This window comes from Chanodichthys erythropterus, chromosome 7, assembly GCF_024489055.1.
Source record: "Chanodichthys erythropterus isolate Z2021 chromosome 7, ASM2448905v1, whole genome shotgun sequence".
Classification (NCBI taxonomy): domain Eukaryota; kingdom Metazoa; phylum Chordata; class Actinopteri; order Cypriniformes; family Xenocyprididae; genus Chanodichthys; species Chanodichthys erythropterus.
Window position 1 is genome coordinate 14,039,195 of NC_090227.1, and position 12,787 is coordinate 14,051,981.

General features: G+C 35.9%; 2 protein-coding genes across 2 annotated transcripts in view; both read right to left on the bottom strand.

Annotated features, from left to right (window-relative positions):
* gins2 (GINS complex subunit 2) overlaps window positions 1-1,740 on the bottom strand; it is a 32,323-nt gene extending 30,583 nt beyond the window's left edge. Inside the window, exons 1-3 of the mRNA XM_067389037.1 lie at window positions 1,624-1,740; window positions 914-1,028; window positions 729-828 (exon numbers count right to left, since the gene is read on the bottom strand). Of these exons, the coding sequence (XP_067245138.1) occupies window positions 729-828; window positions 914-1,028; window positions 1,624-1,713 (305 nt within the window). The 5' untranslated portion in view covers window positions 1,714-1,740. The remainder of the gene's footprint in view (window positions 1-728; window positions 829-913; window positions 1,029-1,623) is intronic.
* Window positions 1,741-7,891: 6,151 nt separating this feature from the next.
* Window positions 7,892-12,787, bottom strand: part of emc8 (ER membrane protein complex subunit 8) — a 33,323-nt gene continuing 28,427 nt past the window's right edge. Inside the window, exon 5 of the mRNA XM_067389835.1 lies at window positions 7,892-9,894. Coding sequence (XP_067245936.1) covers window positions 9,735-9,894 — 160 coding nt within the window. The 3' untranslated portion in view covers window positions 7,892-9,734. The remainder of the gene's footprint in view (window positions 9,895-12,787) is intronic.

A 12,787-nucleotide genomic window follows, 5' to 3' on the forward strand; every position in this document is an offset into this window, starting at 1 on the left:
GCAACGAAAATAGCATAGCAGTATGACAAGAGACAAATGAATTTGTTGAATAAAGTCGTTATTTTTTTTTTTTTTTTTATGCACAAAAAGTATTTTTGTCACTTCATAATATTAAGGTTGAACCACTGTAGTTATGTCGTTGATTTTAATGATGTGGACCTCAAAAGGCGCAATGTCGTTGCTGCCTATGTGTGGATCAGATACCCCTCGGATTTCATCAAAGATATCAATTTGTTTTCCAAAGAAAAAACGAAGGTATTACGGGTTTGGGACGACATGAGGGTGAGTACTTAATGACAAAAATTTCATTTTTTCGTGAACTACCCTTGAAGCTCACACTTGTTGTCCATTTGGATTTATCTGCCTGTAACATTAGAGCAGGTGTGCATCTCAGTAACTGTATACGCATGCTGGCAAGATTTTTTTTCTGGAAAGATATTATCAGATTTCATTTACATGAGAAATAATTAAACCTGGATCATTTCATGTGCACACTGCTTTTTCTCCAAATAAAGGTTTGGGCTATTCAATCGTGGTTTCAAATATACTTTCAGCCAGCTGTCTCCTTAGTCCCAACACTAAAAATGTCATTTTATTCCACAGATTTGAGCAGCTAAAATTACATTCCTTGTTTAGATGAAATACAGATGCATCAAGCAAACAGGCATTATTTAAAAAGCCACAAAATGTCTTTCATATGTATATGCTGAAGGTGATCTGGTACTCACTGGTTTAGTAATAATTTGGTCAGCTCCATGTAATATGGATTTGGTATGGGAGTGAAAGTGTCTAGCTTTCTCTCTTGTTCACGGATCTCCTCTAGTTTGTCTGGAAATGAAAAGATCATATGTGTTTAGAGCAGGTTTCAGGAGAGATGGTGTGCCAGCACAGCCATGTATGTGATTGAACTCACCAGTGTCCATCCATTCTGGAGGAACTATCCTGCATTTCTGCCTTTGTTTAAGATTGAGGGCCAACCACACAGGAACTTCCACTGGCAGACCTGGATTAAATGGGCCCAGATCTCCCTGAAAGTTAATATATATACACATCATGTCATGCATTTGATGCAGGAATCGATGAACACTGAAGTAGCAGTGAGTGTGACTTGATTATAGTATAACAAAATGTGTGACACATGAACACATGGGACAAAATAAGCCTGCATAATTGATAAAAATAAGTTTAAGTCTTAATTATTTGGATTAATCTTTTAAACAATTTCAAAGTACTGACTGATGTTTCAGAACGACATCTTGCTTCCTCCATTTCCTCATAAAATATGTTTTTGTGCTGGCTGTAACTCAATGTTTGTTTACAGGGGCTAACGTTATATTTATGAGGGGTAAATTTTAGTTAAGTTTAGTTAAGCCTTTTTACTTTTTAAAAAAGGCTTATATATCGGCCAAAACACGTTTTTATTTACATCTAATGTTTTGCATGTATTAATAAATCACTCATTAATTTTGATAATTTAGTTTAATATAAAAGATTCAGTCTTCCGCATACTGATAGCGGCTGAATCAATACTAATAACATAACGCATAATACCATCGTCACACACGGCCACACATTACTAATAATGAACAACAACAACATGATGTACATGTCATATTTACTCACCCCAATCAAATATATTTTGTCGAGACTGAAGTTCGGGATTATTTTTACCATCTCTTTCTCTGCGAGAAACTCTAACTCCGCCGGATCCATTCTGCTGTGACAAGTTTTCCCGCGTATCTCTCAGACGTGTGTCTATGACGTTCGGGAGGCGAGGCAACTAAAGTTGCCCTAAAGCAACGCTTCAAAGCTGCCCTCTGATGGTTATTCCTGAAGCTGCAGTTGTTATTAATTGACAGCACAGCACTTTGGTTATTTTATATTTTTAAACCACAGATGCAGAAAATCCCACTATATGGGCCATTCCACCGAATGGGTGCACTTTGCTTGTTGTAACTCTTCCAAACAAAGCTTCTTCTTTTTTTTTTTTTTCTTTTTTTTTTTTTTTTTTATCTTTTTTAAAACGTTGAAAAGTTTTACATGGTTTTTAGGTGGAAGATGAATGCATTTTTCTCAGTCCTGTTACTAAAACTCATGTTTAAAAACATGTCAACTAATTCCTTTGTTGTCCCCTAAAGGAGATGTTTATTTTAAACAAATTGCTGGTTTCAAATGTTCAAATATATTGATATTTGCCATAAAAAAGCACTATATATGTGCATGCAAGGTTAGGTTAAGTTTATCAATTTTTTGTAATGCAATTTATTAAACAATGGGATAACTGATGGACCAAACATAATTTACAAAATAGTGTTAAGAAAAAGAAAAAAAAAAAAAAAAAAAAACAGTAACAGGAATGTTATTGGATAACAGGAGTATGTGTCCATATGTGTATACAAGTTTGACTACTCTTGTGAGGTGTTAATGTCCTAACTAATATAGCTAGTAAAAACTGTTAAGTAGACGTGGGAGGCTAGACATTTTCCAAAATCCACAAATGCATGCTGTGCTATACACAAATTGCATGCTGTGCTATACAGAAAGCAATTCACAAATGTCATATCAATAATACTGATGAATATTAGTCTATGTTCAGACTGCCAGCAAAAAATTGATTTTTTGCATATCCAGATTTTATACAGATGGGATTTTTTAAGTCTGAACAGTGAAAAACCACATAAAATCAGATTTTTTCAAACCTGATTCAAACCATTTGGAGGTGGTTTGGTGATAGATTCCAACCAGATTTTTACAGATGCGGAAATGGCGAAAGTATACATTCATACATGTATACATAAATGTCACGTTTTTGTTTTATTGTTTGAAATTTCAGTTTGATTTTGATATGTTCCTGTGTTCCTTTGTTCATTTTCCTGTCACTCCTTTGTCTGTCTTAATGAGTTCATTTGTCCCAGCTCTGATTAATTATCTAGTTTCTGTTTGCTATTTAAGATGCACCCTTAGTTTCAGTCTTAGTCGAGTCACCGTTGTGTTAGTGTGTGTTTCATTGTGTAACCTCTCCTGTTCGAACAGCTTGCTCCAAGAGGGACTCGAACCCTGCACCATGACTCAGTAGTGCGCTTATTTGGCGAGCGTATGATACGCTTCAATTTTTCCTGCATCCATTTTAAAAGCTGAGTACACCTATCGTTCCCAAAGTAACCCATACAGATAGGTTGGTTATGTCCAGACTCTTATTTGATCACTTGCAATTAATAGTGCAGACAGTCTGCCATGATCTGATTTGAGAAAAAATCCAATTTGCCTGCAGTCTGAACATAGCCATAGACACTCTTTCAACTAGATATCATAATATAGAGACTGTGTCTGTTCCTTGAACTAGTAAACACAAAAAAACTCCCAAACCAATTTTAAGGATAATAATTGAATGGATGTTCTACAAATATAAAACAGATATAATACAGATATAGAAATAATAATAAATATAGCTGCAAGCAGCAATTCGGGGCCAAGCCCCAGAAGGGGCAGTAGCGCAATACAGAGCAGGAAGAGCAAAAACAGCAGAAATTGAATGTACATGCAAAACAGCTGGTTCAGAAGGACAGGTGGAAATGAAATGAAAATCAATAGAAGTTCAGAGAATGAACACGGAATGAACTAAAAACACTTGTATCTCATTCAAGAGGAATAAAGATTAGTACAATGCTTATTTGGATACAAAAGGTATCAAAATGACTCATTACACACAACTGTATAAAGGCACCCCACATGGGATTCAAACCCACAACCTCTGGGTCCAATGTCCATTTCTCATCTCATTGCACCACTGTGCAGTTGAATGCTGACACAACTGCCGAAGTTCATTACTTCATGTGAAAATGAACTCAAAATGAAGAATTTTTATAAAACTGCACTGAATATTATATTTAATAACTACTTTAGATCATTCTGCAACTCATCATGCTGTAGCGCAATACAGAACAGGAAGAGGAAAAACAGCAGAAAATGAACAAACATGAAACAGCTGGTTCATAATTACGGGCAAGAATGAACTCAATGTACAGAAGCTTAGATGAAAATGAACACAACATGAAACAAAAAGCATCTATTTCTAATCCAAGAGGCAACAAAGGAATCAAAACACACAATTTCATAAAACTGCTCCACCCAGGATTTGAACCCACTATCTTTAGGCACAGTGCTCTTCAGGCATCTGACTTTACACATTGAGCTACTTCAGGATACACATTCAACAGGCTGTGGAAGAAAAAATCAGTGCATAGTTAATGATGCCCCAAAATAGGCAGTTAAAAGAATTTATAAAAAAAAATCTATGGGTTATTTTGAGCTGAAACTTTACAGACACATTCAGGAGACACCTTAGACTTATATTACATCTTGTGAAAAAGCATTCGAGGGCACCTTTAAATATGGATTTTTTTTTTTTTTTTTTTTTGCACAAACACATCACTTCGCTTCAGAAGGCCTTTATTAAACTCCCTGAGCCGTGTGGAGTACAGGTTTATGATGGATGTGGATAGAAAGCACTTTCTTCAGCTCATACTCGTTGGTCCCGTTTACTGCCATTATAAAGCTCGGATACGTCAGGATATTTATTAATATTTCTCAGATTGTGTTAATCAGAAGGAAGAAAGTCAAATACACCTAGGATAGCTTGAGGGTGAATAAAGCTTGGGGTAATTTTAATTTGGAAGTGAACTAATCCTTTAATATTATTATTTCATCATTTCATTAGGATATGTCCCAAAAACTTTCAACATGGCTGTTATTAATAAGACTCTCATTAAAACCAGAACATGATCCTAGAGAACTTGTTAACTACAGAATGACCTCGAATCTCCCTTCTCAGTCAAAATACTAGAAAAGGCAGTATCCTCACAACTATGTTATTTCCTGGAGAGAAATGGTATCTGCGAATTTCCAGTCAGGATTTAGGCTGCTCTTATCAACTGATCGTGTTTGCATTTCTCTATTAGTGTTACTGGACTGTAGCGCTGAGACTATTGACCACAAAAATCTTTTAATATTCTGGAAAAGTATGTTGGCATTAGTGGGATTGCATTAGCATGGTTCAAATTGTACTTATCTGACTATTTTCAATTTGAGCAGTAAATGAAGAGATATCACATCGATCAAGTTCAGTATGGAGTGCCGCCATTGCCAAACCATTGGTTTTCATCATACATGCTACCCTTGGGAGATAACATTACTGTTACGCTGATGATACTCATCCTTATATTTCTTTGTAGCCTTATGAAACATACCAATTAACAAAACTAACAGAATGCATAGTTTAATCTGTTTTATTGGGGTCTAAAAAGAATTAGCATTAAGCATTTCACAGATTTCTATGTAATTATATAAAACTACATATACTGTCAGATCTAATTCATTTGTATAGGGTGTACTATGTGTTTATTTTCTTTCAAACTGATGGAAACTGATACAAAAATATTAGGCTTAAAAAAGTCCTTATCCTGTGGCTCCTTCTAGGGGACAGCATTAATATCACAGCCTTCATCCTTCAGTTGGAATGTCTGATAGTTTAGAATTTGCTGTAAGCCTCCAGAGCATCATAAATTCATGAAACTAAGCTCAAAATGACTTGTTCTCTGTATAGTTTTGAGAAGTTTGGACTTTTTATACACAATATACAGACACAATAGGCATAATGGGTCATATGAGACAAAAAAAAAAAAAAAAAAAAAAAAAAAAACTGCTAAACAGTTTAATAGATCAAAATTGCTGTTTTTATGATGTTTTAGTTACTTTTTAAAGACATTTAAAAAAAATTAATCTACACATAAATTGATTTATAATATGAAATTAAGTAGATTTTTATTTCAAATAACAGAACATTTACTGATTAAAATGTAAGTGTATTATTAAGAGAATAATAACCATCTTTAAATTAAGCATGGTAATTAAATTAAAAACTAAATTGTATTTATTACATGGCTGTCTATTATATGTGATTCTGATTTGCAGCATTTAGTTGTCAGACATATTCACTGTTGTCCATGGTAATGCTGTTTGATTTCTACAAATGCAACTAGCACCATCTTCCGTTTCATTTATTGTTTACATTAAAAAGAGATCACAGAATTCAGCATTAATATTACTGTAATATTGTTGCACGCTGTCAGTTTATTTTGTTGCTGATTGCACTTTATCTCTTACATCACACATAATCATCAAAAGGCAGGTTAGAGCACAATGTATATTCTCCAAATATTCCTTCCTATGCATAACGTCACAACTGAATGGGGACAAAAACAAAAATGTTTTGTTAAAAACTTTGTTAAAAATTCTGTTTGTAGCCCTTATGGTTCTACTGTACACAAAAGAAGATATTTTGAAAAATATGGGTAACCAAACAGTTGATGGGCTCCATTGACTTAAATAGTATGAAAAAAAAAAAAACTATGGAAGCCAATGGGGCCCATCAACTGTTTCGCTGCAGACATTCTTCAAAATATCTTCTTTGGGGTTCAGCAGAAGAAAGAAATTCATACAGGTTTGGAACAACTTGAGGTCAAGTAATAATGACAGAATTTTTTTTTGGGTGGACTCTCCCTTTTACTGATGTTTAAGAATGTATTAACTATAGGTTTCAGGCAGGTCACTACTCAAAAGAGGTCATACTGTACATTAAGGCTTAGATTTTGACTGATATGCTTAGAAATATTGAAGGTTATCTGAGCCACGCCCTATAGGACAAAAAAGGGCAATGTAAGGATATTAAGAGCCTCAGATAACTGGACACAAGTCTTGTGGATGGAACAAGAGCAAAGTTTGTGGGAAAATATTTTTTTCTTACAAGAACCTAAAATGATAAATAAAATGCATGGTTGATAGTTTTTCACTTTTTTAAATGTGAATTTAAAACATTTTCATCAAATAAGATTTAACACAAAATGATCACATTTAATTTAAAAACACAAATTGTAATCTGCAATTTCTGATTAACCTTCAAGATCAACCTTGTGAAACCACCTTATGTATGTATAAAATCAGTTCCCTTAGGTTCACACATGTAGTTCACTACGAATAAGCCAGTCATCTGATCAGTGCTTCTTAAACCTGTCCTCACCATTGCACACTTTGCATGTCTTCCTCATCAGACACACCCATTCAGGGCTGCGTTCCACTCCACTTTTAGACACACACCCTCACAAACTTCCCTAAGCACTTCCCCTTGGGGGAATCCCTGCCACCATTTTGAAGTGCGTTCCACTTTGTGAAATGGACGAGGGAAGTTTATATGGACCCTCACTCCCTCGATTTTGACTGAAGGAGCAGTCTACTTCATATGCACACTTCAGGCAGCTCCATATACCACAATGCAACATGATTGTGACATCACCCCATATCGTGTTGAATTTACCCCACCAAACAACTCTATGATTTCATAAGTTTCATAAGGGGAAAAAAATTTAAATAACTCCATAACAGATTCAAAGTTATCAAGGGCTTAGGACGTTCCAATTCAGCCCATTGCAAGGGCTCCGCCAGTAGTGGGCACTTGTGCAATGTAAGCAACAACGTACATCAGAGTCAACAAGACTGAGGGAAGTTAGTGAGGGAAGGGCATAAAAACGAATAACGACCTGGAACGCAGCCCGATGCCCTGTCCACATACTCACACTTGCGGTCTTTGTACTTGACTACTTGTCTACTTGCATGATGTATTTCCTGTATTTGGCTCAAGCGTTCAAGTGGTCGAGAAGACTGCAAGTGTGTGTAGAACTTTTCATTACCCAATGGTAGACACTTAGGCTGTGTTCCAGTTTGGTTTTTTTTTAAAAGACCTTCCCTCGCTAACTTCCCTCAGTGTCATTGACTCGGATGTATGTCATTGCTTATGTTGCATGAGTTCCCACTACTGGCGGAACCTTTGCAATGGGCTGAATTGGAACATCCTAAACCCTTGATCAATTGGAATCCGCTATGGAGTCTATTTATTATAAAAAAAAATTTCCCCTTATAAAATTGTTGAATGCAACATTCTATATGTATATATACACACATTTTTTTTAATATTTAAAATACACATAATTATATCATAGAGTTGTTTGTGGTGGGGTAAATTAAACGGGATATGCAGTGATCGTGTTGCATTGTGGGTTGCAGTTAAAATTGAGGGAGCGAGGGTCTGTCCATATAAACGTCCCTCGTCCACTTCACGAAGTGGAACGCACTTCAAGATGGTGGCAGGGATTCCCCCGAGGGGAAGTGCTTAGGGAAGTTTGTGAGTACGTGTCTAAAACTGGAGTGTAACGCAGCCTTAGTTTAGCAAAAACAGTGGTTTTTTTTTTTCTTTTTTTCAATACTTTGCATTTTAAAATGCACTTCTAAATGTCTGTTCAGTGGTCGCTATGTAACTAACAGAAGACAGAGTTTTAAAATTGTGGTGCTTCTTTAAGTGATGAAAAGCAGTTGCAAATGATAGACAAAATACACATAGCTTTGCATCAAAAAGTGCAACACTTTATATTTCACTACCAAATTATATGTAATATAGCCTATAATTAATTTAACTTAGTCAAATGTTTTCCTTGACATCTCGTGATTTCTCGGCATGCGAGTTCCCGAACATAATGCACGATGGGATACGCTTAGCCTTGAATACTGCTCCGATGCAGAATTCAAGATAGTGTGGGTTTAGTGTGCAAAGGCACTGCACTTGGGCATTTTTAAGACATGGGACAGTCTTGCGCACTTAATTCCTGTTGCGTGCACGCGCTCTTGAGTGGCCAAGACCACAAGTGTGGATATTCGGACAGGGCACAAGTCTTGCAGTCTCTACTAATGAGCTGATAAGTTGAATCATGCGTGTTAAATGAGGGAGACATACAAAATGTGCAGTGATGGGGGGTCCCCAAGACAGGTTTGAGAAATACTGGTCTAGATCAGTGGTTTTCAATCCTGCTCCTGGGAACCCACCACTCTGCACAATTTCTGTCTGGCTTTTTCCTAAGTAGCTGATGATCTGAATCCAGTATGTTAAATAAGGGAGATATACAAAATGTGCAGAGCAAGTGCTCAGGACCAGGATTGAAAACCACTGTGTTACCTGATGGACAGTTAACATTACTCAATTACAAAGTGTAGTAATATGTTTTGCATTTATTTTCCACCATAAAATGTTTTGCATTAAAAAAAATGTTCATGTGCTATCCTCAAAACAAGCAGCAATGACATTCATAGATTTTAATACAATGTTAAGTCTTCAATACCTCATACCTAAAGTCTATTCCTTTTGTGTACTGCAAATTCAAAGCCAAAAATATTCTTTCACATTAATCAAATTATTATTGGTCTGCTGCAAACATAAAAGAAATCTCTGGGGGAATATATTAATTTCTACACTGAAGTAAAACATTTTCATTTGAGCAGTTTAAGTAGTTAATAAAAACAACAACAACTGTAAGTTAAACTACAAAACTGAACAAAATTACCTTATTTAATAGTTAAATGTGATGGACTTCTCTTGTAGCATCCACATGAATCTTACATTATACAAACTACTGGATGAAAACAAGTAAAAAACATCTGACAATGGACTCTTAGAGTCACCTCAGTGTTTTTAAACATGAGGATGCAGCACTTGGGATGTTCCATTTAGGCTTTTGTAAATCCTTCTGCTCAGTGAGAGAGGCCATGTCACTAACAGTACTGAATACATATCAGACATGCATCCCATTTAAGCATCGATGGTTTGGTTAGGTGGACAGGACCTCTGGATGGCTTCAGCATAGATGCAAGACAGACTTATTGATCTCAGGGTTGGTCCAGTCATTTCGTAGGTCATCCAGATGGTTGTCAAAGTCTACAAGACTCTCGTATGATTTGTTTTCCAGAAGAGCCGATGTGATCTTTTGCGCCTCTAGCCAATCCTCAAAGCAGTCACTGCAATTTAAAGAAAGTTAGACAAAACATTATTTTGTCAAAGCTTTCACGTGAAGTCACAACTTTAAAAGGTGGTCAAAACAAGGCATCACTCCATTGCCCACCAGTTTTTTTTTTTGTTTTTTTTTTTAACCAGGTTTACTTTGTACTAATGTAGTAAGGCAGTGATATTAAAAGATCAAATTCAGTAAACACCTTATTGACAATGCATACTACGTAGAGGCAAGCAGATGAACCCAGAATATAAATTCAATGCACCGTTTAACCTTTTGGCATATTGCGTTCATATTCTGGGCTCATTTGCTCGCCTGTATATAGTATGCATCAATGAGCTCAGCTGTATACTGAATTTGATCTTTTAATAACACAGTGTTATCACATTAAGGCACTTTTAAGTGTTTTTCACATCAAGCTTTTTTAGAATGTCCCTCTGTTTTTCGTGATTGAAATAATGCAGCAGATGCTGTATATGGATCACAACTGGCCAAAACCTTGCATTTTGAACATTTTTATTTATTTATTTTTTTTTTTTGAATGATGATCTGGTAACAATTTACAACAAGGTTCATTAGTTAAGCATTAGTTAATGTATTAACTAACATGAACTAACCATGAGCAATACATTTGTAACCATTTACTAATCTTCATTAACGTTAGTTAATGAAAATACAGTTGTTCATTGTTTGTTCATGTTAGTTCACAGCGCATTAACTAATGTTAACAAGATTTTAATAATGTATTAGTAAATGTTGAAATCAACATTAACAAAGGTTAATAAATGCTGTATAAGTGCAGTTCATTATTAGTTAATGTTAAAAAAAAAAAACGCTAAATAATTACAACATGAATTAAATGGCTCGAATCTGCCTTTTCCTCTTTTTTAAAATAGGTCATGAATTAAGAAATCCATTTTCCTGGATGGAAATATGGTATGTAAGAGATCATTATACTATTTAAAAAAAAATAATTTTCTCCTCTAATACATGGAGATGAATACATCAGCATAAAACACTGTCTACTACTTCATCATTGCCTCTTTGGCACCACCCACTGGTGCTTTAGTACGGTCATAGCGACAGGCAAGAGAAGGATCACTGAACTAAAAATGAGTGATATACCAAAATGATTACTTTATAGAGACACAAATTTAAAAAGTTTTAATTTAGCCAAAAGCCTAATATGTAATAGTGCATATATTTAGCAATAAGCTCATATATCAATATCCATAGCACTCATACGGCCATAAGTGGAAGCAGTTTCAGGCCAGCAGCACCAGGCCAGCAGTCTCAGACCGGAAAGTTAGGGCAGAGCTGACGATACCCTGACCTGCCCCCAGCACTAAGCCTAACATCAGTACAACCCATAAATTCCACCATAACAAATGCCTAACCTCACCCCTCCACTAACCCTAAATCTCAATGATGCTATAACCTCCATTCTAACTTTTGTTCTGAGATTTCTGGCCTGAAGCTACTATCACTTATTGTGCTGCATAATGAGCTGTGAACACTGAATAGCTTACATTTCAGTAAGTTGTACGGTTCATCCAACAAACCTTCTGATGTTCATGTTTATTTTGCACGTTAATACCAGGTGTAAACAGGGCCTGAGACATTTCACTCATCACAAAATGAAAGCTTAAAAAGGTGCAGTAACCGATTTCTGAGAAACGCTGTTGAAAGTGGATTGGACAAAGCACCACAACACACTTGTAGACAATCAGCATGATTATTTGAAGAAAGACTGTAGAAAGAGATGGCTGAGAGGCAATACAAAAGAGAGGAGGCACTGGGAAAAAGAACGGTTATGATCAGGCAAGAGCCTTAGGACCTGTGTTAATATTAGAAAAGCTTTCCAGCACTGAAGAGACCTAAGCGGGAAGGCCTGAAAATGGCCACTGAGGTTTCTTCTCCACACGTGAGTATCATTGGTTTTGCTTTGTTTCACAGAACCAAGATATGCTGTTGTTGTCATGTTAGCTATGAGATGCACCGATCGCCCAGCCAGGGATCGGGATTGGCTGATTTCTTCTCATGATCAACCCAGATTGGTGTCTGGCCGGTCATTCTCACATCTTACCGGTTCCGAGCTGATCGATTTTTTGCCAGCGGTACAGGCAATAATGTCAGCTGCATGTTCTTGCTCTCTTCTCTCCGATGGCTAAGTGACACGCCCACGCGGGCACCTCTCTCTCACTCATCTAATTTGCTCCGGTTAAATTGTATTGCGCATAATTTTAGTAATTCCCACAGGTTTTGTGCTCACACCAAAAGCATGTGCACCACTGATCTATATTATTGGAGCGCACAAGCCGCTTCACAGACTCAAACAGCTTGTGAGTCACAAGTACCAAAATGAGTGGCTTACTGCACTTAAACAGTCAAATACACACAAAATTGTCAAAATGCCTGTTTTCGGTGAGTATTCAGTTAAACAGTCAGTTTTGGAATGTTAAATAGTTGAGAAAGAGAACGCATGTTGTGTAACAATATATTGGGTTTGTGCATAAACTCTTAAAGGGACAACAGTCTAATATTCCTGCTGCTGTCTGTCATGTTAATCAAAGAACAAAAAGGCAAAGAACATCACTTTCTGCTCTTGACTGAATATGTTTTTTTACTTTAATTGCAAACATTAATCTGCATTTATTTTTTACATTGAAGACTATCCAGTGTTATTTTACATTTGATTACTTTAATTTCTATAGTATTTCTTATCTGAATAAACCTACTCAACCTGAAAAACCTTCATAAAGTTTCATAGCTCTTTTTATTCCATTGCATTTATTTGTGCTGTTTGCAGTTTTATTTGTTCTTATTTTATTAATGACTTTTTACTTGTGGTTTTCTTATTAATAAAAATATTTGTATTTTGTTTTATGCAGTCAATCAAA